Source organism: Drosophila miranda, chromosome 4 (genome assembly GCF_003369915.1).
Source record: "Drosophila miranda strain MSH22 chromosome 4, D.miranda_PacBio2.1, whole genome shotgun sequence".
Lineage (NCBI taxonomy): Eukaryota > Metazoa > Arthropoda > Insecta > Diptera > Drosophilidae > Drosophila > Drosophila miranda.
In genome coordinates, this window is record NC_046677.1 from 23,569,324 (window position 1) to 23,596,622 (window position 27,299).

A 27,299-nucleotide genomic window follows, 5' to 3' on the forward strand; every position below is an offset into this window, starting at 1 on the left:
ACACTCTCTGCCTCTCTCCAGTTGGGGGTACGGGATGTCTCTGCCACTGCTACTCTGTGTTGCCGGTCTGGTCGGGGTCTCTGGTCTCTTGTATTTGCCTCTGCCACGGCCTGGTGTTGCCTGCCACGGCCTGCTTGCTGCCTGGCCTGATGCCGATGCCGATGCCGCTGCCTGCCTTTCTGCCTGTCCGGAGTTTTCAAGCATTTTAGTTGAATTTCGACTGCGCGACGTGTAAGTCTCCTCCGATTCTCCTCCGGAAACCGTCGTCGGCGTCGTCAGTTTCGGTGGATCCGTCAATTCCGTGGCTCTCTGTGTATTTTGCGTACTCTGCGACGTCTTTTGGGACAATTTCGGCCGACAATTGTCCATCAATCCAGCCGAAAGAAGGAAAAGAAACAAACAAAAAATCCACAAAGAAAACTCGCATCTCGTCTCGTCGGAGGAAAATATAAATATAAATTCCTTGTGCTTCAACAACGTCTGACAGCGGCGACGGCGGCGGCATTTTCCTCCAGTATGATGTTATTTCTGTGCATTCGGCGATTTTAGGTTGGTTTTTTTTTGGGGGGGGTTTTTTTTTTGCTCGACCGCTTGGGTTTTGCCAATTTTCCTATTTTGAATATTAAAAGCCAAGTGCCGGGCCGCAACGGCGATGACGCTGACAGTTTTTTGTGTGCCCCCCGTGGCCGCTCAGGTTTTCCTCCACTGGCACTACACTGGTACTCCTCCTCCGATTAAGACCAGTCTGGCATCGTGGCTGCGTTGCCTGGTTACGTTTACAACTCAGCCATGGACCAGGGGCCACGGACCAGGGACCGGGGACCATGGACCGATGCCATGCATTATACATAAGCTCTAGTGAGAGGTCTGGGGAAAGATTCGATGGAGAAACAGAGAGTAGAGAAAGAGAGAGCGGAGAGGAGAGGAGAGGAGTCGACAATGTGCTAGAGCTGAAGTAGCTTCATCTGCAGCTTCAACTGCTGCCACTGCCACTGCCCCTGCCTCTGGGTCCCCCAACTAGATTAAGTGTGAGCTGGAGTTGTGGCTTTTATTTTTGGAACTGGAACTCTTTATTATTAGCCACGACTCTTACCATTTGCGCTGTTAACGCTACTCCACTTGAATCCGTCCTGCAATATTAATGACCATTTTCCCTGACAAATATTGAAGCGATTGTAACACGCCTGCCAAAGGTAATTGTAACTGGAACTGCGGTTCGTTAAGGGGTATCCATCTGCGGTTTTGGGGTAGGCTTTATCCATCGATTGGTCATGCGAAACTCTGAATGCCATCGCCCACTGGCGATTGGCATTACGTTTCGCTGAACCAAACTAATGAATCGATTGCGGAATTCGACACTTGACATCTGTATCTGTATCTGTATCGGTATCGCGTGTGAAAACTCATACGAACTATGAGATGTGTTGGGATACGACTTTAATTTATACGGATTCAAATGCTATTTATATGGAGAACAAATTTTCCTGTGCTGATGCTTAAATTTATGCTAATTTAGTGGTTTAGCATATATTTTGTTGATATTTCAATTTACACAAATTCTGGGGTAGCATATTATGGTATGTTGCTCCTTAAGTCTATAGTAAATATTTACATTTCAGGTATCTCGCTTGCCCCTAGGTTGCTCCTTAAATTTATACAAATTTTTGGCTGCAGCGCATAACATTCTTTCTTCAATTTATACGGACTTCAAGCCATGGAAATATACAATTTCTATTCATTCATAATTTACAAAAAGTTTTGCACGTAGCGTATTTTTTGCTACTTTTAAATAATTGCAATTTTCCTCTTAAATGTAAAGAATTTGGTTAGTCGGGCGTATAATATTTTCGTTCAAAATTTTTCATTGAAACCCAAAGGAATTCTTGTTAAAAATAAACAAATTTATAGGTAAAGCATAATTTGTAGTAGAGCATTATTTTCCTCTATAAAATAAAACTCATTTGAGTAGAGATATTCCATCCTTGTAAATTTCTCCTTTAAAAATGTTCCTGGCTTCTTCCTTCATAGATATTGGGGAATTTCCAGATGGACATGCCGAAATCGCGACAAATATCCAGGTATATCGGCTATGGGTTTCCTCTAAAAGGTATACAAATTTCTACGCCCACTAGCTTTGCCTCTACTCTAATTTATAATACTCAAAAGATAGTTAAATGGCACAAGTCGTAAAGACTTTGAATTAATGTTGTTTCGTAGGGGGCTGTGATATTAAGTTTCAGCCATAAATTTACCTTAACAGTGGCCTTACGCCAGTTGCGGGGGACACATTTTGAAAGTGCAACAGTTATATAGTTTATAGTGCTGTGTAATCTTTAGTTTTCACATAAATTTATATAAACATTTAAGGATCAGAAGCATTTGCTTTATCTGCAATGGCTTTTGGGGAAAATAAAAGAAATATGTGGGTTTTCTTTGGTTTGTTTTTTCAGAAGTATACCAGAGCTGTGGATTGTAGGTTTGAGGCTTAAATGTATGGGATTTTGAGAGGCGGGGCCCGTTGCCTACACCCTCGAACATCTCTTTTAGGCGGACAGCGGCAAAAGTGTAATATTGTTTCCTTCAGTTGATTTATTTTCACCCTTCAGCTTCAGTATGAAGTTATGGAAGCGTCAGGCGCTGGTAAAATGTGCGAAAAGTTTGCTTTTGACACAAAGATAATTGAATTTTATTTAAAGCCTTTCAAGAATATGATTTTTCATATATGAGTTTTCCACAACGGCGGTTGAATCCGAATAATTTGGCTGTATTTTTCTGCAGGAGTAGCGCACTGTAGTGCCTCGAGAGTTGTGGAGTTTCCCTTGACATTTCCCAGATATCAAAATGGAATTAACAACAGAGTTTCTCTTAGTTTCGGTGGTGACTACGACTACCCCCACAATTGTGGTGTAGCTAACCAAAACGACTCTGATCCCCGACTAAATGTTGAGCAAACTCTGTCCCACTGCAGTGCCAAGAGCAAAGCTACTAAAACCAGTCGGAGCATCTCCCGTGGCACAAGCCCGTGGCATACTTTCAGGCGAGGACACGGCGCGGAACATCAGGAGGAAAAAAGTGGAAAGCCAAGAGAAAAACGGTGCAAAACCAGTAGGAAATCAGGGGAAAACCAAGAGAAAAACGTTGCAAAACCAGGAGAAAAACAGTCCGAAACCAGGAGACAAACAGACAACACAGAACTGCGTTGAATGTGGATGGGAAATCAAGGTATCAGCCGGTTCGAGGCCAGGCCATCGTTTAGCACAATTCGATGGTTAATTTTTTATGCGATTACCCCCCTGCCAGTCAGAGGATTGTAATTGCATTTTAATATTGATGATATATTGATGGCCCTGGGATGTGTGACCGGGCCAATGAGACAGACGGCAGACAGACGCCTGTGCGGAGCGATCTGCCAATTGTGTTTCTCTTTACTTCATTTATGAAATTTACATTTATTTCATTCAGTGACAGACAGCACACCACACCTCGAACGCAGTCGCTTTTGATTAAGGTTATTGCGATTGTAGTACCCGGTAGTCGCGACGAGGAAGGGTCTCCATAGTCTCTATAGAAATCGAGCAAGAAAATAGAGATATATAGAGATAGATATGCAGTATAGAGATCAGAGGTTACTAATCTACAAATATGTTTGGGTTTGATTAGATCCTATATACCAATCTCTCAATCTTCCTCCAATTTAAGAGACTTCCCTAGTTTTGGGTATCTTATAGTCGTTATATCTACTTTAAAGTTCTTACTGGCTTGTGCTGTGCTGCGTTGGGTCACGCCTGGGTCAAGGGTCAGGCGCTGAGGCGCTGATTGTGTGTTGGGGGCGGGGTCCTCATTTGCATAGTTTGATTTCGCGTTTGTCAGCCCTTGCCATTGTTGACACTCTGTCGTCAGCTGTGGCAACAACAGCGAGGGGCACCAACATCGCGGCGAAAGGTGAGCATCGCAACAGCAGCAACAGCAGCAACGTATTTGTCAAAAATCAATTGTACGGTTAAGTGCCAGGACACTTTACACGAAATTTTCCACTCTCCTGGGCTACGCACTCACGCTGACACAGCTCCTGCTACTCCTGGTTCTGCTGTTCTGGCTCCTGTTCGTCCTCCGTGCGGGATTTCCATTTACAATATTAAATTTGTGCTGAAGTCGTGTCGACTCCCCCCCTCAGTACAACTGCATTATTTTCGTTTTTCCCCACAGACACACACACACACACAGACACACAATCCCCTCCACTCGCACACCATCTTAAATAAGAAGTTCATTTCCCATTTCCCAACGAAAGGGACCGACGACGACTCCTACAAACAATGGATTCCATCACGAAAATACGTATATGTCAATCGAAAGTATTTCATTTCATTTTATTTTTCGTTCTTCTGTTTCTAAGAAATTTTGGGTTTCTGGTTTTTCCGGTCAGAGGGGAGAGAAAAACCTTTTTCGGTTTTTATTTACAATTGGCTTATCTTGGATTTGTCTATGGCTTGCCTACGATTTCGATGAAATGGATATTTTTGGCAAACAGAAAAATGGCAATTATTTATTGATTAGGTAGACATTTAGATTTATCCTTCAAAACAGGGGACAAAAGCATATCAATATCGCAGGTTTCGACCCAAACGAGAGGACAGGGCAAACATTGATTTAGTCCCGGTCAAAAGTTGTCGAGTGGTCGGCCTGACCTTTCGACAATTTTTTCCAATTTGAGGCAATTTGCAAGAGAAAAACTTTCGCCGTGCAAAGTCTAATTAGATGAGACATCAGTATAAAGTGTAGATAATTTGCATATTTCTCGAAAATTCACGAAACATTGAATAAGACTTTCATCTCATTTCGGAACTTTGCGAGGGACTTTCCTTCAGATTGTTCAACTTGCTGTTCGAGATATGTTAATGAAGTTAAGCGAAGAAGTTTGCCTTTGCCTTGTTGTTTGATTGTGCTCGTAATGCTATGGTTTTTATTCCTTCAAAGAGGATCGACGTGAAAAATCAGTTTATTCCACTAACTTATTGGCACATTAAAGCACAGAAATCCAAACTGTTTGACCTTTTTGTACAAAGTATTTACGGAAATATTTACTGAGTCATTAAGGTATTTTTTGTGCCCTGCAATACATAAATATGTGTGACTGGAAGAGGTTGCCAAAGAGGTGTTTGCTGCTAAGCCACACTGCGAGAGAGAGATAGAGAGCGGCACAAGAGTCCAATACGTTGGTGAAAATATTTTATTAAATTCCTAATAAATATATATGTATATATTTAAGGCTGCACTTTGCCTAATTATAAATCCCCCATAATTAATGGCATCTCGCATCTAATCTAATATCTACTATTTAATCTTCAAATATCACAAGACTCGTTCCTGAGGGCTGCTTTAACAGCAAGGAATCCCAGCCGACGCTGGGCTTTAAACAAATTAGTTTGAATAATTTGCTGGCGCTTGTATCATTTATAAACCGAAAACTTCTTAATCAAGCCACACAAACCACACAAGGGTTTTGCCCAGCTGCCATTTTCCCCCACCGCGTTGCTTAATTGTCCTTTGGTGCGTTTTCTCTATGGGTTTCTCTCTTGCTCCTCTGTTGGCTTTAATCCCAGGCAAAACTTTGACATAGAAGAGCTTTCCCCAGGACTAGTGGTTGCTGGACTGCATCTTATCTTGAGCACATCCCAAAACGCATTGACAGCCACTTGATGCTGCTCCTGGTGGTTTTATTTTTAGTTTTTCCTTTCAAGTCCTCCACAGTACAGTCCACAGTCCTGGCTGGACGTAACTTGCAAATCCTTTATGATTTAGTAGTGTGTCCGTTGTGTGACTTCCAGCCCATGACACGCCTCCCTCTGCTGTCCCTCGGCTGTCACATAAACCGATTAAACTGTGAGCAGCTTATGCATTTTGTATCTGTCAGCTATCTGGTATCTGGCAAATGTGCAGCCATAAGCAGGTCAGGCTTGAGGCCTCCACCAACAGAGGGTCCCCGCCGGGACGCCATGCCACATCGATCAACATGACTGCAAGTGCTTCCATTAGTGACGCAAATTTCTTGTTAAACTTTGATTCGACAAACTGCATTCGTTGACTGTTTTTGTAATTATCATTGCCTCGGCGGCTTCGTCTCCCGCTGATGCTCTCCGGCATCTTCTTATGGTTTTTCTTCTGGCTTTTTTCCAGACTTTTATTTCTCATTCTTCCGCTCCGAAGCACGGCAATATAAACATGCAAAACTTTTCCCTGATTTGTTTATTATTCCTCATTGCTCTTTGAGGCCTGCTACTCGGCAGCTCCTCAAACTCACAACTCCAGCTCCTGATTGTATACCCCTTCTGCTGCCCCTTCTGTTGTAGTGGTTCTCTTTTAGTTAAAGCAGAATAATACAGGAGGGGTCATAATACATTTATTATAAGGCTGGGATAGAGAGAACAAAGGCTGAGTGGAGGATGGAGTAGACATTTTAATGGAAATCATAGAAATTAGAAAAGTTGCATCTTAAATTACCAGTTGTTGAACAGAACTGCAGAACTGTTTGAAGAACTATCGGATAACTGTCAACTGGCTTGAGGGAAATCTGAGCGCACCTCAAAGTTTCACCCGAGCTGTCTGTCTGTCGTATTCTATTATCAATGTGTCAAGAAACAATACAAGAAAAAATACTTAAGAAGCCAAAACTTTTATGAATCTTCGCTACACCAGAGACACGCAGCAGATGGACATTATTCGATATTAGAAATGTTGCTCAATCTCAGTACTATCTGTGCCTTATTTTTCCCCCTGTAAAGGGAATCTATCTTGCCATGGGATTGTCGCTGACAGGAAATATTTATTGAACCAAGAGCTTAACATGCTTAAGGTCTTATTTAAGGTTCGCTCTTCACGGAGTGTAGTGCTACAGGTCCTTGCTTTTCAATTTCTATCTCTAATTCCACTTAAAGACAGAAACCAGGGGGGGTATTCAATTGTTCCACGAAAAACCTCTCCTTCTGTTTTGAAGGACCTTCTTTCTGTTAAATCCTAGGGTATGACCAATTTTTGGCGTTCCATTTCCACTTTTTGGTTGTACTCACATTTGTGTGATTATTTTCGCATGAGCCTGGGTGCCATTCGCCTAATTTATTATTCAATTAAAGCAGCAAAAAATAAACTTTAATCGCGGCGCAGTCATCAGCAAAAGGCCCCAAAAGACAACACACACACACACAAACACATGCACAGAGGCACTCAGGCACGACCACACACACGGACACAGGCTGGCTCTTTCTCTCGGTCTCTTTATCGCTATCCTCCTTACAAGTGTGCCAAAAAAAAAGACAAAAAAAAAACAAAGAGAGAAGAAAATGAAACCAACAATGGATTGCTATAGTTTACGGAAATTCCCGACTGAAATATACCTCTTAGGTTACTCCCAAAGAGACTTTCGTTAGACGATAATGAGAGGTAGTCTAAGCTGCTCGTTGTGGTAGGTGCTCTACGAACTGCCATCATAGTCCTCCATGAATCTCAAGGAGATCGTGGTACGACCCTTTTTCTCTACGACCACAGGGTATTCACAAAAAATAAATATGGAAAATCGTGTGCCAAGAAAATTGCAGCAACAATTTTGCTTTTGTTGCCATTTGTTTTTTTTTCACTCTCTGATTTTTCGTTGTTCGTGATGGAAGTTTTTGCTGTTGCCTTTCGAGTGTGAATGCGAGTGTGTGCACATACTAATGTGAGTGCGTGTGTGGTGGTGTGTGGGTTTTTCGGTCTCCTGTAATCGATTAAAAGTGCATGTCAAACTGTGCGTGCTCTCGCATTTTTTTAATGGGCTGCTAAAAAGCAACACGAAGGGGGGGGGGGGGAGTAGGAGGTGGAGGAAATAATAAAAACAAACACACAACAACGACAAAAATAAGCTCAGGCGCATTAACAAGAAAATGTGCGATGAAACAACAAAATGAAAAGCGACAAAAAAAACTTTAAGTGCAGAAAACAAAAAACCAACAAAAAGAAAAAAAAACTGAGACAAGAAAGAAAAGGATTGTGTGCAACGAAGATTTCGATACACTTTCAGAGTGTGATTTTGAACCAAAATAAAAGGAATTCAATACAGAATTCTAATAGATTACAAGCCATATCATCGATCCATTGTGAAAGCACCATAGCTTCTGTAGGAGCTAAGACCTCTAAAAGATTTATTGAGTAATCAACATTTGAATACTAATGAATATTTATTACTGTAGTTGTAAAATCCTAAAATCTTTATACACTCTAATCGAGCTATTCTTTATGAGATACTGTACTCTCAGCAGCAAAGGGGAAGTGAATCGATCCATTTGATCCATTTTTATCGTATTACCCCCGCCAGCGTAAGGGTATACGTGAAAAAACAACGTAAAATATGACAAAATTTACGAGCAGCATCGCTCGCTTCTCATATTTGTACATACCAGAGGACTCCACTTCTCGCTATAAGCTCTCGTGTAGGATGGAGGAGCATCCTCTCTGTGCCCCTTCTCTTCGTGCATCTGCTGCTGTGGTGACGCTTCCTCGTGTGGCTTGTTTTTAGTGCTTTGGCACGTAATGGGGTCGTTCCACAATCCCAGCCGGCCATGCGCCCCGTCCCCACATGCAACAACCTCCATTTTGCCCACATTTTCCTTTTGTGTGGCGCCTGTTGTTGTTGCTGTTGTTTGCATGCCGCCTGGCTTTCCTCGGAACGGGACGGTCTCCTCCAAAAACTCATCGCTTGCCACTTGTGTGCCATATGATGATGATGAGATGAGCGCCGCGTTGAGTCGAGTCGAGTCGAGTTGAGTTTTGGCTTAGCGGATCCGAAAGGAGGCCCAAACTAACAGCCAAGTGAGTGCCGTCGCGTCTGTGATGGAATATGGTATGCCCTCCGCCCTCCGCCGATGCCTGGCCGCACTTATCACTTGATGATTACGATGATGCCAACTCTGGTCTGTGGGTCTCGGTCTACCTCTGCGTCTGCGTCTGCGTCTGTGTCTGGTGGCAGTACTTCCTTCTGTTTGATGTGATATGAAGAACCGATTAACGGACATTCAAGTGGCTCAGCAAGGGGCCTCCTCTTTATTTCAATTCCTCCTAAGAAGCTGTCTCTTTCTCTTAATCTCTCCCTAAGAAGCGTCGTCCTTTTATCAGCACCCATCTCTATCGCTCCTTGAGGGGCCGTCTGCAATTCTCTATTAAAAGCTATTGCTCCATTAGAAGTTATCTCTATTTCTGCATTAGAAACCATCTTTCTCTCTCTCTCTTTCTCTCCATGAGAGCGCCCCTCTCTTTCGCCCAATTAGGAGCCTTCTCTGTCTCTGTGCTGGCTGGCTGGCAGATTTGTGGAAACCACGAAAGCAAATTACGTTGACGACGAGCATCATTTTCCACTTTATTGAATTACCCCCGAAAAACGCCACATAGAGAGGCGGATGTGGCGGGCAGGAAAAGGAGGACCTGGCCACAATATGTGCTGGATTTTTTGGGGCTCTGTCCGCAGCAGGACCAGGAGGACGATGACGATGACGGCGACGAAGACGACGATGATTCCCCTCGCCAGATAAACAGAATTTCAATTTAAAATAATTTTATATATTTTCTTTGGGTAATTTTCTTCTTTTTTTTTCTGCTGTCTTGGCATAATTTTTAGGAAGAGGGTTTGGGGGTGGGGGGGCCCATCCACTTCCGTTGTCTGTCTGTCTGACTGTCAGCCACGGAAGCAATGTCTTTACTTAGCCTCAGACATAAAGAAGTTATCAGCATGGCGTTTACGGTTCTGCTTCAAGGGGTGCCACCACCCCACCCAAAATGGTTATGGGTGGCACCACCCCCCGCCCACCACCAGCACAGTGGTTAAATAGGGGGCCCCAAAACCTGCTGTCAGTTCCTACCATGATGCGATGCCTTTCATTAGCCGCGTAAAACTCGAGGACTGTCAGTCGCTTTGTTTAACTTTTGTTTGGCTGTTTGTTTGCCGGTTCTTTTATTTTTTTTTTCGTCACAATTTTGATGAGGCCCATCACCTACACAGCAGCTGGGAGGGAGGTAGTCTCCTCTCTATATAGAGAATAAACAATATACAATTCAGAGCTCTGAATATACATATACATAATCATCATTGTTATGCGCCGTTTGAGGCACTTTCGCTAGACACCCAACCAAGAGCTGTGGGGGCACAGTGGCACCAGTTGTGAAATGGGTTTTGCTTTAACATTTGCCAGCAGAAGGCTAGGCATTGAGAGTGTATATGATCGTATAAAGCACTGCACTCTTATATCTTTGTACTGGTATCTGGACCATTCCATAATCAATTCCGAATCAATGAGCATTCCCGTACCACTGTGCCCTGTCAGCCGCATTCCATTCCCCAGTGGGCGCCATTCAAGCTGCGTGCTTAAAAGAGCATTGCCCGCCGGCATTATGTTTTGTGTCAGCACTAAAAGATATAGGTGGCAGGAGACTACAGGGAAAGGGGGAATAGGGGGACAGGCAGAAAGGGAGAGGATGCGAGAGTAGGACATACTGTTGACGGCATTGCACGTACTTTTGTGGGTTAGCAGGCCTTTCATCCTGGTTCTGTTCTGCTCTCTGTTCTCTGCTCTGTTCTGTGCTCTGCTTTTGGCTCTCTAAGTTGGCCATGTTGACTATGTCATTTGCTAATTTAGCACAAACGGTTTGAGTCTACTTGGCCCGACTACACTACACACCAGACCACACACTGGGCTCAACTTGCATTTGCCAAAAGGTCAACAGAACGATAGAGACTGAGAGTGAAGGGGACACATCCAAAGCAAACGAACATTAATTAAGCAGGCCAGCAGCTCCAGCTCCAGCTCCTCCGACTATGGATGACAAATATGCCACAAGACGGAGAGATGGAGATGGAGAGACTAAAAGGATGTCACCGACATGTGCAAAAATAATAGTGGTCAAACGCCTATGGTCAAGTGAATAATAACCGAACCGATGGAGCCAGAAGGGTGCAAGGATTTTTGTATTCTGGGAAATGAATATTCGATTCCCAGGCCTCCACTGTGGTATTTCCTGGGTTTGAGCATACAAAATGAATATACAAATCATATAATAAAATATACTACAAATCTAGAAAAAATCTGCCTTTAATGGCATCAATATCTTCCGCTCACTCATAGCTTTTCTTCCAAACCTTTCATAGGGTATCTTACAGTCGTTCCTACGTTTCATACGCTCTTATTTATTATTCATCTGAGAGCCGTTCATAATTTCGAGAGCACTGAACTTTTGTGCCACATTTTAATGTACTTTTTTTTGCCACCTTCCTTTTTGGAACACATTTCGAAAAGTAAAATCAATTTGTAAAATATTTTGCGAAATTCTCAGGACAAGATTGATGAGGTTTTGGGTGGGGTTGGGTGTGCTGTGTGTGTGTGTGTGTGTGCTCCCATTCATGTGGCCTGCACTGTGGCAACGACAGTTTTTGGGGTCTGGGGATTGATTGTCGCAGCAGCTCTAGCAGGAGGCGGCCCTAATGGCGATGTCTGCTTTCACTCTGACTCCGACTCTGACTCCGGCATCCTGGTAGCATCATCGATGAGAGTGAGAGCGAGAGAGTGATAAAGACTAACGCTTTCTCTTCACACACTTTGACACATTGTTAGTCAAACAAAAGATTTTGCATGCTAATTCGATTCTCCGGTCCAACACAAACACCCACCACACACGAATGAATGTGCAAGCCCAAATCCGAATCTGGGTTAAGACCCATTTCTTTCTTGTGTTTTATTTCGGTCGGAAGCCCAGAAGCCAATAATAAAATTGTTTATGTGGGCTCCTCTCCCTCTGGTCCGCCGGTCTGTCCGTCCTTTCGCTGATGTTGATAAAGCAAGACCCCCAAAGGCACAGGCCGCACGAGACAGGAAATTTGTTGGAAAAACTCTCTCTCTCTCCCGTCGCCGGCGACGGCTTGTAATTTTCATTGTTTTTAGGCCGTGCCAAGACGAGACGAGACGATGCTTGACTTCCGCCCTTCCGTTCCGTTCCGTTCTGTCCCTTTTTTCCATATACAACTTTATATACACGGAAGTGTCATTTTTCAGCTAAGAAGGGCTTAACTTTTTCCTTTATGATGCGTTGAGGCTCACGCCTCAGAGCCAGGAAGCCTCAAACCCTCCTCCCTGCTCTCGAGGGCCACAATTTGTGCGGTGCGGTGCGGTGCGGTTAATTTTTGAGGTCTTCGCAAGGTTAGCATTAAAAATGTATATCGAAAATAATATGGAGAGTTTTACTTGCGAAAACCTAATTATGCTTGTGATAGGACTTTTGAGCAAGGGTTTCGTGCCTCGTTGGGCTTTCGATAAGGCTGAACACTTTCGGAGGGTTTCAGGGGTCTGCGATTATTTATGGAGCATTGACCCTCTCAAATTGGCCGGCTTAATGGGGGACACGTTTTAATTTCGTGTCTTTGGCTAAAACATAAATCCATTAGCCAACTCTTTCATGAAAGGAGAACTCTACCTAAAATATTCATGCACAAAAGTTCCAGACAGGACACCAGTAGAAGTGGGCAAGAAATGGTCAAGTTGAAAACTTTTATTTTTTATTTTGCCGAAATTTTGTCTGGCAAACTAAATGGAAAAAAAAAGTATTAATATAAGAGTATATCCTTTTGCCGGGGGCTGCATTGAAAATGATTTTACCCTGGGGACTAAGCACACACACACAGTCCCCGCAAAAAGACATCAAAATTCGTATCCTTTTTCTGTAAAACTTGTGCATACACAACATACAAAATAAGTTAAGGCAAAGCCATCTCCACCGCCCGATTCGGTTGTACTCGTAGTTGTGTTCCGACAAACAGTTTCGTTACTGTTCGGATAGTTTTTCGTTGGAAAGTTCAAAGTTCTGACTCTTGTACTGGACTGTGTATAAGTGTTCTTTAGGGACTTGTTGATAACTCAAATGGGAATATGAATGCTCAATGGAAGTAAGATGTGTGTGGAAACTATGTGTGTAAGATTTGAACAACACAAAACCAGTCGAAAGATACTCGGCATCCCGGCCATAGATTCTTCTACAAAATCCTTTAAAATTGCCTTAAATTCTAGAGTTCAGAACCTCTCTTGGGGCAATGGAATACCATTTCTGGACCAACCCCACAATGCGACAAAGTTCTTGTCGTTTTATGATCTCTTTCGCTTCGCGCATTTTATTTAAGGGCGTTGATGCTGCTGCTCCTGTTGCCTCCTGTGGATGCCACAGATTCTCCTGCTGGTCTCCTGTGGAGCCACTGCCACTGCTGCTTATTCTGTGGTGTTGTCGCATATTGTCGTGTGTTTATTACAATGCAAAGTGCAAAAAACTAAAATGTAGAGCCCCGAGGTAATATGATATCCATTATCCTGCCAGTCGGAGGCAAGACAAACACCCCCCACGAAAAGGGGGGCAAGCGCGTTGAAAAACGTCAGCGAGAAAAGTTTAAATAAATTTTATGTGGCTGAACCACAACTTGTTTTTTTTTTTTGTAATCCTTTTTTTCGAGGCGCCGCCGCGTGGGTGATATGGCATACATATGTATGTTTAATCAGCAGAGTAAGCCCGGAGAGTGACCCGGGATCCAGTTAAATCTCACCTTCTGCCACGCCCACTCCTCCACCATTGCCCTTTGTAAATAAAAGTTGGCCTTTTTTTGACACAACCGCACACACACACACACACCCACACGGAGGCAGCTGGGGCTTGTGTGTGTGTGTGTCTACAGTGCGTTTCAGTGCTTTAGGACAGTACAGCTCAGCTGTGCTCTCCTAAAACTAATTATAAAGGGACTAAAGGGATAAAAGGGCTCGTTAACACCTAAATAAATTCCACAAAAAGACAAAGACTGTAGTCCATATAGTTTTCCAACTGGTTATACGAAAGGCTGGGGCTATTCGCTATTCAAAAATGAGTAGATCTTAGGACATGGGAATATCCCAGCAGCCAAAAGACATGTTTGTCAGGCTCTCAATGAACATGTCAGTCGTGCCACTTAAACTAGATTGCCGGTTAATGTGGCACACCAATCAAATGCCACAACATAAACGATTTCAATTAATTCGTTGAACAATTGGATGGCTGTTCTGAACGACAGTACTGTCACAACTATTTATAGCTGGCAGCATTTCCGATTGGTATTGTCACAGCAGTGTCTTACAGTAACGAAACGCAGTGTTTGAATTTCGACTGCAGCATAAAGTTGCAGTTGCAAAAGTCAATGACCAGTTAAGTCAACACTCCGCCGCGCTGTCAAGAGGAGGAGGCGGAGAAGGATGAGGTGTGGGCATGAGATCGGTATTTGGGGCAAGAGTCTGGACTGGACTGGACTGGACGGGACTGGACTGAGAACATATTGAAATCATCCTCGTCATCTCGTGCGACACCCGCCTATGGCATTTACATTTTAATATTGCATTTTAAAGAACATAAAACTGCTGACTCGGCGCCCATTGAAATTTGTGTGTGTGTGCATGGATATTATTGCTATGTGGGGGAGGGGGGCCTGGACCCTGGCCACAACAAAGGGAAGCGCCACAAAATGCCGGGGAGAACCCATCCATAAGAATGAAAAAAAGATGAAGAAATATACTATATATATATTTTGTGCAATATTTTCGCTTGAGAGAGAGAGAGAGAGAGAGAGAGGCGAACGGATGGAGAGGATATCGTTATGGATTGCTTGTTTGCTCCTTGCTTCTACGTACAACAATGTTGTTAAATTTTATGTTTCCACAGGTAATGCCACCACCCACAATCAGCCCACCTCTTGCTACATCCTCCTTGAGCTGCTCCATTGCAGCAAGGTTTTTTTTGATTGATGTTCCATCCATTCGGTGGTCCTTCCTGGCATCCTTTCTTCGTTTCTTCCTTTCTGGCTGCTGCCTTCCGCTTTCACTTCCCCTTCTTCTCACTTGCTTACAATCAATTTAAATGCGCCTCTGTGCATTGTAAAATTCTCTTTGGCTAAATCGTTATGTGCACAACCATAAAACGGGGATAACTGGGCCACACTGCCATTTTCCTTCCACTTGCTGGATGTTGCCTGCTGCCAGCTTGCCTGCCACAAGGGTAGCAGCAAAGTTCCTCCTGCAAGTCTGATGCAAAATGATGCAAGTTTTCCTGTGACTGTGACTGTGCTTTCGCTTTTCGTTCGCTTTTCGTTGGCTTTTCGCCGGCTTTTCTTCCCCAGACCAGATCATTTATCATTTTTATAGCTCCTCAATGGAACATTGGACTAATCTAAATGATAGCATCGCCTCCTGCATCGCTTTTGCCAAACGGCAAAATAGTCAAACGATAAAGACATAAATCAATCAAGTTTCGTTTAACTTCGACACAATCACAAACATCCAGACCAGACACTTGATGTTTCATTGCAACTTCTTGAAATTGTCGACGCTCTCACGAAAATAATGATTGCAAAGGTCTTTACCGAATGGCTGAGAAATTCTTTGAAAAAAAAACCATGATTTGTGGAGCTTATGAATTCACAGAGAAGAGAGAAATCACTGGATAACTAACGCAATTTTGTTTTTTACCATTCCACTCTCTTTTTATGTCAGCTTTTAAGTAATGAAATTTCGCCCTGGAGCCCCACAGAGTCTTCTGTTTCTCTCATATGTCCGGCACTAAAAGCATTTTCTACGAATTTTCTTTGATAGATTTTCAGAACTGGGACTGGGTTCTGGGAAAATGTGTGATTTTATATTAAACTTGTCACAATCAGATTTTATGTTATTTTCTGTGTAAAAAAACAGAATAATTTCAAGTTCTCTTTGGCATTTTTTGATATATTAAACTCTTAAATCAAACTATTTATTCTCCAATATTAATGATTTTGTCCTCTTTTATCGTTAAAATATTATCGCCATAATACCCACGGCCACAAACAGTTTTATTCAAATAATAAAAATAATTATGGAGATTGATGTAAATGCGAAAATGATTGGTAAATTTTATTTGGCTAAGAACCCATCATTTCCAAACATATTTTGACATTAATTTTGCATATTGGTTTGACTTTGATAAGGGTCCTTTATAAGAGCATCAGAGAGAGAGAGAGAGGGAGAGGGAGAGCTCCAAACGCGGGTTTTTAGATGGACTTTTTGTATACTTTAACTTTCAAACATATATGAAAAATTTAAACTACAAAAAGCTCGAAATGGTACAGTTTTTTCCATCAAGGATATGTTTTCAAAATTGATCAAATTTAACTAAAAATTGCATTGACACTGCCCTGGCGGGCTCGACTGCACAAAATGTGCCCTAATTCTTATGCCAGAGTGACCGCAGAATTGCACTCATCTAATTCCATTTTTCACACTCCTCCCCGTTCCACTCCTCTGCAGTGTTCTCCCCTATTTGTGGTGTGGTGTGGTGTGGCCAGGTCTTGGTGTTGTGGCAGGAAATGGAATAAACGCAATTGAACAGCAAATTGAATTATGCATTGCATATGCTTCTTGTTTTGTGTGCGCCTGGGCGTAGGGTAAACAAATTGATTTTGATTTGATTTATTTACGAGACCGAAGCTCACTCCCCACTCTAACCGCCCCACCACTCTACCCCGTTTCTATGCCATTTCAGTTTTGGCTGCAAAAATGTTTGAGATGGCCCGAAATGGTTACAGTCGCCGCTACAGTCGGATGCTGGCTGTTGCCTAGAAATACGAAAGCCAGCAAAAGCCCCAAAAAACAGTACCGGAAACCGAGACCTCAGACTCGAAAATAATGTCCTGCTGCTACATGCATTGAAGTTGACATCACACACACAGATACACACCCACACAGAGCCAGTGAAAGCTTTTTGAGCAGAGCGGAGAGGAAGGAGTACAATGGTCATCCAGTGCACATGTGATTGCAACTGCAGTGATAGTAGAGATAACCGGAGCCTCATCTCCTCCTGCCTCCCAGCAGCAGCAGCCACAGTGCCACCACGCCAGCAGCAACGAGGAGGCGGCACCGGCGGCAACCATCATCCATTCGGTTCCTCAGCAGCCTCTGGTGGCGATGATATGGAGCATAGGATACCATACTATCGCCGCTTATCGAATACCTCATCAGCCCTGTACGGCAGCTGTCCCCAATTGCTGGCCACCAGCACCAGCACCAGCACCCTACCGCATCCCTGTCCCCATCATTCGTCCAGGCAGCTGGAGGACAGACAGTACTCGAGTCTGGTGAGACCCAAGCATAGGAGTCCCGTGCTGTGCAACAAATGTGCGCTGTGACGAAGATACAATCTGAGCTGTGAGCATCCGAAGCAGGGCCACAAGTCCGCAACGAACGCACCGAAGGTTGGAGAGCACACGGAACCAAAGCCGAAACCGAAACCGAAACCGAAACCGACACCGAAACCTGACCACGGTCCCCAAGACCCAGAACAGATACGGAACAAGGAGGCGACACACACACCCGCTCGATATTTGTGCACCGAGTGTCGCTTCAATAATCAGCCATTGGCCTGGTGGGTTTCATGTCCCAGGCTCTCGAATCTATCCAGTGAACAGCTCCAGGAGCTCCAGGAACAGCAAATAAAAATGCAGTCGTCGCACTGTCATGCTGGAGGCGGCGCAACAGCCACGGCCACGGCCACAGCCGCCGCCCTGCCGCGCTTCCCCTTGCAAACGGCCAAGAGGCATTGTGACAATTTTGGCAGCTATGCCACATTGCCCACCATTGAACAGCAGCACCAGGGACAGCATCCTGTCGCCTGCAGTCGACATGGTGGCGGTGCCGTTGGCGTATTGCCTGCCCCACCGCCTCCACGCTGGTATGGCGGTGGTGTGGCCGCTGCAAATCCCAATTTGAATGGCTGCTGTTATATGTACAATCCGCCTAGCACAAACCCTCATCACCAGCATCATCAGTATGCCCCACAATATTGCCTCTGCGATAATTGGTATCAACAACAACAACAGCAACAGCAGCAGCAGGTGCACCATCATCAGGTGCAACAAAGAAGCAAACCGAATGGCGGCGGCTGCTACTTTGGTGAGTAATGAGGCCAACCCGGAGGCCTTTTTGTCCATCATTTAATCAGAGGTTCGATTGTTTTTCCGAATGTTTAGGCTATGAGGGCCACCACACGCATCCCCATCCCTCCATCCCCATGCATGCACCGACGACACACTTGCCGGTACCACCGCACATCACCGATGAGGAGGATTCGGCCTTTCCGGCACTGGCCGATCGGGAGTTTCATATGCTGCATCGGAACATACCGGCATTGCGGCGCACGGGTGTGGACACCACACGCATCCGACAGGTGAGTCCGCCCCCAACCTGCTTGTCAAACTGTAATTGCCGGCATTTGTCTACTGCTCTCTTTTTTCTGGTTTTTTTTTTGCAGTACTTTTACCCCGATGGCGGCTGGGGCTGGATTATCTGTGGCGTCTCCTTTCTCGTTCATATCCTGACCACCGGACTGCAGCTCAGCTACGGCCTTCTGTTGTTCTACGCCGTACAATATTTGCATAATACCAATGGCATAGGTAAGTCTTGGCCTCCCACCAGAGGTCGGAGGCCAGGCATCGGCCGCCCTTATGAATCGGAGTGTGTAATCAGTGGCCATGTGGCAGAAGCCCACTGTTGTTGATTGAGGTATTTTCCTGGATATTTTCTTGTTTTCCACACATTTTTCCGGTATTCCTGGGCATTTTCTGGAGTTAGAGTTTCGGCCCTTTCGGCCTGAATTGAGTAGCAATCAAAATGTTTGTCTGCATGAATCTACAGGGCATATTGAAAATGCAAATGTTTTGAATAATATTCGATGTGTTGTGGTGTGGTGGGGTGTGCTGTCTTTGCCTCTGAATATTTGCTTGAATTTCATTTACATCCTGCTTTAAAGCCAAGTGTTGGACAAGGTGTAAGAACACTGTCAACAGTCAGTGCGAACCTACTCCGACGGCAAGCAATGCTGCCAGTTTATGGAGCAGAAGTTCATCCTTTCAACATAAATTTTCATGCCTTGCCGATGGAGTTCATGACATACAGTGGGAACAGTGTTTATGGCTTGCACTTCCATTAGTGTTTGGAATGATATATCATCTTATTCTCGGTCCTGAGTAAGCAATGTGGATACGTACATGTTTTCTGTGGTGGCACAGGTTTCGAATGGGGCATTAAAGACTGACAAAATGTACAAAAAATCAGTTTAATTACATTAGTATTACATACATACCTTTGTAATCGCATTGAATGAACATCCCACACGCCTCTCTAACAAAAGGTTTCCTTGTCACTCTAATTACATTAAGCACATCCCATTCCAAACAGTAATTAAAAGCTTAAAATCAATTTGAAACCACAGTTTTCACACTTTTAAATGGTTTTAAATTGTGCTCTTCACAGGGGCCCTTAACTTTTGAAATATTACAACTCAAAAGATTACTTTTCCAGCGGGGCAGGGCTCGTGCTGCCCTTCAAATGTGTTAATTCACCTCTGGTCAGCATCTCTGGAGAATGACCTTCGTCAAAGTTGACTTTTCTGCTGTAAAATATTATCACTCAAAAGCTTAATTTCCACGCTGTGCTCCTGCTCTTCCACAGAACTCCTGGGCGCCCTGAGCTGGTCAATTTCCATGCTGGCCACACCGTTTGTGGTGTCGCTCTGTCGAAAGCGCTCCATTCGCCTGCTCTCCATTGTGGGTGGCCTCGTGATGCCCCTGGGCATACTGTTCACCTCATTTGCCACGGAATTTGGACAGGTTGTTTTCAGTTATGGTGCGTATAAATAAATAACTTTTGGCCAGTGCACGGCACGGCACGGCACAAAGGACCCTACTGATACTCGTGCTGCTAAATCCTCTGGCAGGCATCGTCTTTGGCATCGGTGTCGCCATGGTGCGTGAGGCATCCACCGTGATGCTCGGCAATTACTTTAAGCGTCGCCGTCAGTTCGTCGAAATGGTGGCCATGTCCGGCGAGGGTGTGGGCATCGCATTGTTCTCCGTCATCCTGAAGGAGGGCGTGGGCAAGGCCGGCTGGCGCCTGGGCCTGCAGATTGTGGCCGCCCTGACGGCCCTCAGCTTTTTCATGGGCCTCATGTATCGACCGGCCTCCCTCTACCATCCCCAGCGACGGGCCATCCAGCACTTGAAGAATCAGCGCAAAAAGGTAAACGCCATGGATACAATAAGTTCTCTCCACCAAATCAATTTTCCACCACTTCAGATGAGGGAAAAGAAACCGATTTTGAGCCAGGAAGTGGAGTCCCCGACGAGATATCTTTTTTTGGACATATCATCACTGAAATCGGTGACAGTTAAGATTTTATTAATGACCTCCAGTGTGGCCTCCTTTGGCATTTACACACCCATGTTCCTAATGGTAAGCAGTGCTCCCTTTTATTAAAGATATAATTGCTAAATCATCTCTTTACAGGCTCTCAATGCCGCCAAGGAGGGCTCGGATGTCCAGGAATTGGTTTTGTTGCAGACTTTTCTTGGCATTTCCATGGCCCTGGGTGTGGTTATAGCTGGGGCCCTGCTGCGTCGCGTCTTTGTGATCAGACACTTTGTAATTAACACGAAAATTGTCACCCAGGTGCGTTTTATACGAAATCTTTCAGGGAAATCCCTAATCTTGGTTTGTCTTTCCTTTCCATAGCTCTTCATATCAATTGTGGCCCTGGCCATACTCTTTCTATCCTTCGTGATGGGCTATAAGGGCCTGTGCATCCTTAGCTGGTTATATGGCATAGGTCTGGGTGGCTTTCAGTATTCCTTGAAGATATTGGCACTGGAACGAATAAAACTAAAGCATTTCTCCAAGGCTTGGGGTGGGTACAAGACTGCAGTAAGCCCCTCCGATTTCCATTGGTTCAACGATTACATTCGCTTTCAGGTTTCATTCGAGGCGTTGAATCGGTTCCAGTTCTGATCAGTGTGCCACTGACTTCCTTCCTCAACGATTACTCCCTGAAATACGGTCGTGCTGGCTACTACATTTGCTCCGCTGCCGCTGCCATTTCTGGCATCATAATCTTCTTTATCAGTGAGCCGCAGCACCAGCAGAACCAGCAGCAGCAGCAGCAGCACCATCACCAGCACCAGCATCGCGGTGGACAGCCGCATTTGAATGGACACCTGCCCACGCCCATGCTGATGCGGCACTCTTCGGCGAGGCAGCATCGGCCCCCACACATGCACATGGACTATGGCTACGGGGAGTATCCGGCCCCTGATCTCCTCAGTCGCAGCTGCATTAGTCTCAATCAAATGGATCCGTATCTGCAGACCAGCGCCAACTATTGCCAACGTCACATGCAGCAGCAGCAGCAGCAGCAGCAGCACCATCACTCCCATTCCCACTTACATGCCCTTGGCCCACCTCAGCAGCATCCACAGCAGTTGGCGTGCCACAATCTGGACATGCAGCAGGTGCGCGGCGGCGGCGGCGGCGTCGGCGCCTATCAGGCGGGGCAGGGCAGCATTGGGGCCCGCATGGGCAAGCGTCTGCAGCGCAGCCTGTCCTTCATCCAGCAGCACAACTGCTGCGATGGTCTCTACTGCAGCTTCCACAGCACCTACGAGCTGGGCTGCCACAAGAGCAACAAGTAAGTACACACATTACTACTACTACGACGCGCACTAGTAGTCTGACGAATGGGCTCCCTAATCGGTCCCGTCCCGGTCACTGGAGAGCAATGGGCATCGCCTCCCATGCATTGAGTGGTCGTTGCTTGCCGGGTCGTGCCTTGCACAGAGTCGGTGGGCACTGGGTCTTAGCTCTGTTTGTCTGTTGGGGAAGTACACACATATATTGGTGGGTAGGTACTGGAATGGTAAATCAAAGTGCACATTAAGCTGGTGGGGAAACGTTTTAAGTACATGATATCCATCCATCCACCGCTGGCCATTAGATACGGGAACAGGAGTTGTAGGAAAAGGAATTTAGTTCGTCCAAAGAGTCCAATGGGGACTCGATTCAGAAACTTTACCGATTAATGATCGATAAACAGATTACAAAACTTTGGACCTACAAAAGTCTACCAATTCGACCATGTTCTATATATAGAACCTCTTGAAATAATCGATACTCCATGGGTGGAGTATGTGGGCATCCAATGCCGATTCGAAACGAAATGAAACGAAACGAAACAATCAAAAACCAATTAAAAGATTTCCCGTTGAGCAAGACAATCGAGAGCAATCAGGGCCATAGAGAAACCATAGAGAAACAGAATCAATTTAGCAACGGCTTCGTGGCCTTATGAGGCACAAACCAAGCCAAGAGCCCGCCCTCGATGGACGGACGGCCCGCTGTGTGTTGACACTTTGCCTAAAACCTTCAAATTGCTTCGCTTCCATTTTCCAGATCCCAGGACAGGCAGGCATTGATATGCACCTGCAGTCCCAGCACCACCACCACCACAGCCACCACCTATGGAGGAGGACACATGGCTGGAGCGAACTCCACTCGCAGCCGCAGCGTTCCAGAGGGTCTATCGACCATGTCGCAGCAGTGTAACTGCCGGCACGGCCAGGCGGCCACTGGATCAGGTTCGGGTCCAGGTCCCACCCGTGAGTTCATCTACGTGCCGCATGCCTATGCCTCGCTTCAGAGAACGCCACATCGTCATAGCCAAGGAGCGGGTGGCGGAGCCAGTGCCGGAGGAGGATGCCAGACGTTGCGAAACAATCCACAATGCCGTCTGAAGCGTTCCCAGTCCCTGTGTCGACCCGGAACCGTGCAGTTTGTGGAGCAAATCACCACCTCGGTGTAGGATGCTAGGACCCCAATTGGGTCCCATAAAACTTATTTTTTGGTATTATAGTCCAACCCAGACACCACATACATGTTACGTGAATCGAATTCAGAATTTGTCAGATCTCTTCTAGTCTTTCGTCGTATGTAGCTCTATTAGAAATGTAAACTAATACTCCTCTCCAGCTGGGAGCTCAAAAGGGAATGTGGAAGAACCCACTGCCCCCCTCCCACCCTCACACACACCTTAAACAAAGAAAAGCAACTCAATGAATTTTCCATATATATATAAATCCCATATAAAAACCCACACACAACACACACATTCATTAAACTAGGATGAAAATTTTTACTCATTAGCATATGAATATATTATAGAGATTACAGACAGACGAAAAAGCTTTATCGGGTGTCTCAAGCAGCAAGAATAAACGGAAAACAAAAACAAAAACAAAAAAACAACAAGTATTCAAATTATGGCAAGAACATAAATATTTATAAGGCACTTCAAATGGGGAATCGAAACGAATCGAATCGAACGCAAAAAAAAGAAAGAAACTTCTTAAATGGTCCATTTTATAAACGTGCATACAATTTAACCACCGAATACCGATTACCAATCTATATATACATACTACGAAAAGAGACCCATTACCGATGTCTCCCCTGAGGCGGGACCCAGAGAGACCCAGAGATCCAGAGACCAGATCCAGTGCCAAGAGCCAAGTGCCGAGTGCCGTGTGCTGATTGCCGAGTTTGTCGTGTCAGCGCAAAAGTACTTTATTTTTCAATAATATATACATGTATATTGCATAATTAAGATGCGTGCAACATCGTACACGGCGACAGAGAAATGAAAATTACTTTTACCACGGCCGCTGATTGAGTGAGTGAAATGAGCCTTATTTTTCGAACCGAAACGAACCGAAATGAACCGAAACGAGGCATATGAAATAATAATGATTACCATTATGATAACCATAATTAATTGAAGCTGCAAATTATCACAGGAGCAGTGCGGTAATCCACCATAAATTACAAAAAACAATGGCGGCCAATATTGGCCATGAATTGCATGAACAGTAGTCAAAAATGAGAGAGCCAATTGGTAAGCCATTTAGAATTCATTAAAAAAGTTCAGCGCTAACTAAATAGAACTCTGAACAGAATAGAACAGAAACAGAGCTGCATAGGTGTACATATAATAATTAGTTGGAAAAAAGGAAAATATTCTATAAATACAAAGGATTCATGCACCAGTAAAACGATAGCATGAATCATTTAACTAAAAAGACCAAAGGGCAAATGGCAAATGGCAGAACTGTTGTTTCACGGTGCGTTTTATGCCGACCGATTCTATCGAAATATCCCGTCGTCAAATTGAAGCCATTCTCGTGACTCTTTTGTTATTATTCAGGGAATTTTCGTGCAGGGGAACCCACTATGTCATGCTGTGTGACAACAAAAACCGGCGAGATTTACATGTTAACCCGCTGCGAATACGCTCTCGATGCGAAAAGACGACAGGCAGTACAAAAACGCATCGTTTAACAGCAGCTTGAATAAACAGAATATTTTATAAAATATTTGAAAAGCTTAATGAAATGGCAAATAAACAAAATATGAAAGGAAAACAGCATACAAGTGTCAATACATTGTTGTTTTTCCAATAAAAATGGTAACAACAACAAATAAAAGATACAAATCTAATACAAAAAGGCAAAGAACATTTCGTACAATATGTTCAGCAAAGGCCTAATCCAAAAAGTCATTGAAAAACCAAACCAAATTGAGAGAAAAAAATGAATAAAAATTTTAGATGAATGTGAGCAGAATATTTGCCCATAAAATGTTTACCACGAATTGGAAAACCCAAGAAAAATGTATGCCTCAACACACCATTTGGCCCACAAAAAATGTGAAAATGAAAGAAAATAAACTGCCAGGAAATGCAATAAAAGAAAAAACATTAGCATACATATATTACGAAGCAAACTAAGGTCCTACCACAAAATTTGTTCACTCTTTCAAGGTCATTAAAATAAATTAGATATAAATTTTCCACTAAGAAAAACCACATACTGCAAGCCCCACAAATGTTCGCCATTTTGTGTTCGAATAAAACGAATGAAAATTTGCATCAAATAAACATACACTAAATAGCATATCTATGTGCCAATAAAAAGAAAACCAAAAGAAAAAAAAAAAACAATTGTCAAAAAATGAAAATGAAAACTAACCAATTTTAAGGTACAACTTGTAGCTAAAACAATTTTTATCTGTGCCGAGATTTAGATATGGGAATTTTTCGGAGCGAACCTAAACAAGAAACTCCAAAACTTTGTAACTCTTTATCATTAGTAGATTAGTGTGATAAATGTTAATAAAGGCAACACCTAAATGGAAACTTAACTCGGACTACATTCAATTCCATTCAATTAGGGTCTTTGCAATAAATGACAGCCCCAGGCCGAACATTTTAACCCTAAAACAATGACAAAAGGGACAGGGGACAGAGGACAAAGGATTTGGCAGTGGCCACAGTGAAGTTTCCATTTATTACGTGCTAAAATTTAATAAACAAGTTCAACAGCACTGCCAATGTCATCTTTCATTTATTAATTAATGGCATTAACATAAACCGTCAATTTGTGTGTGGTTTGGGGCAAACACCAGCACAAAGCCATAGCCCAAAAAGAGCGGGGGGCACCGCACACTGTAAAGCCGGGCCGATTAAAAAGTTTACCCTAGCCGATGCCAAAGTCAAGACCTCCTCTTAATGTTGCATATATTGTACATATAGCCCCGAGGTCCCCATTATGGTACGTGCCTAGACTGTAAACAGGCGACGAGAGGCCGCCATCGGCGCAGAGCACATATAACAATTCCACACAACGTCAATGACATGCTCAATTTTTCATGCATTATTGTATGCCGGGGCTTCGGCTACGGCTTCGGCGTCGGGACCCACACTGCGTATGCTTGATATTTGCCTTGTATTGACTTGGGGCCGTAGTCGTGGCCGTTGTCGGCGCAAAGCACATTTAAGCCTCTGAATATTTTCGTAGTAAGCGGCTCGCAGGGCGAGAAACTTCACAGAGCCGTCTCGTCTCGTCTCGAGGCACATGGCCAAAAAGCCATAAGACAATTTGCTGCAAGCTTACATACACTCTTTCCTCATACATATGCATGCCACACAGAACACAGCCCAAACATACCCAGATATGGTTTATTCTACCCAAAAAACACACACACTCACACACAGTGAGGGTTTATCCTGGCCATATAGAACCCTGCCCACACCTCCTCCCCCCAACGGAGGGTTGATTTTGGTTAAGCAAACACACAGGGCCGAAACGGAAACTATTGTCATCTATATTGCGGAAATGGTTAGGGCAGCGTTTGGGGCATTTTGGCTATATAACTGATTAAAGATTGCCATAGCTCAAGGGAGCTCAAAAGTGGGGAGGTCATGATCCCTTGACTTGTTGACTCAGCAAAGGTTTTCGGCTCTGAGAAATTATGATTTGCTCTGCTCTTTGGTTAGCCATCATTCATAAAAATATAATCTTATTGATACACTTATGTATGGTTTTATCCACAAAAAGTGAGGGTCCATTGTGGTCTTCAATTTGACATTGATCCTTTCTGATGAATGGTGCGAAATCCTTTCTTTCAGCCACATAACTGTGGCGAAAAATGAACATTTATATGCTCTTTTTATGGCCTCTTAAACATATTTGTGTGCCAAGAATCGTTTATAGATGGAAGCCAGATCGTATTGTGGTAATAGTACATGGATAAAGATATGATATCTCCTAATAAGAACACATTGGAGACTTCTTGTAATTCCTGCAAACAAAACCACAATCAAAGTGTTAACTTTTTAAGGACGAAATCCCTTAAGACCAAAATCTTGCCCAAAACTAGCCATAAAGGATCTCCGAAATGTCATCCCAGCGGCTTTATAGCCAACATTTTTGAGCATTCTTCTAAACTTTTATGCGACTACTTGCCATAACACTATAAGGCAGACGCCGAGCCGGCGATTGCCCCCAGAAAGCGATTTAATATTGCCCCCAAGAGTATGCCCCACGTAATGTTTGCTTTTATTTTGGGCGAAAATACTGTTGGTATTCGTGGGAAACGAACAGCCTCCAGCTGTTAGCTGCAGCTTCCGTTCTCGGGGGCTTCTGTGTGGCTTTGTTCTTTCATTTGTGGCAGATATCTCAAGCAAATTAACCTAACTACTCCTAATGCCGACGCGAGCTGCCCTGCCCCCGAACAGACACACGAAAACCAATTAAATTCTTCCGCAAGGCAAGGGCATAAAAGCTTCGTTGCTTCGATTAAAGTCTGCCAGGGTAAGAGACGGGGCCGGGGGGGGGCGGATAAAAAGATGTGCAGGGGAGTGTGTGGGGTGTGCCTTAAAGCGGGCTCGTCGTGTGAAGTCAACTTTGGTCGACGCGTCCAACATGCGTTCTAAGTGAAATTTAGCCGCTGGCTGGGTTTTTGGGGATACGTGCCGCGCGGTGTCGCCTCGGCTGAAGCTGTCCCGCTGCCACACTGCCGCTGCTGTTTCAGTTGCTG

At 44.3% G+C, this 27,299-nt stretch overlaps 1 protein-coding gene across 1 annotated transcript; it reads left to right on the forward strand.

Annotated features, from left to right (window-relative positions):
• The first annotated feature begins 201 nt into the window (after window positions 1-201).
• LOC108164151 lies at window positions 202-25,121 on the forward strand. The gene is made up of 12 exons (XM_017299755.2): window positions 202-549; window positions 16,588-17,219; window positions 17,463-17,993; window positions 18,071-18,267; window positions 18,352-18,493; window positions 19,551-19,724; window positions 19,816-20,117; window positions 20,175-20,330; window positions 20,385-20,546; window positions 20,610-20,781; window positions 20,847-21,558; window positions 22,320-25,121. Exons 2-12 carry the CDS (start codon window positions 16,835-16,837, stop codon window positions 22,726-22,728), a joined length of 3,342 nt encoding a protein of 1,113 aa, XP_017155244.2. The 5' UTR covers window positions 202-549; window positions 16,588-16,834; the 3' UTR covers window positions 22,729-25,121.
• The last annotated feature ends 2,178 nt before the right edge of the window (window positions 25,122-27,299 follow it).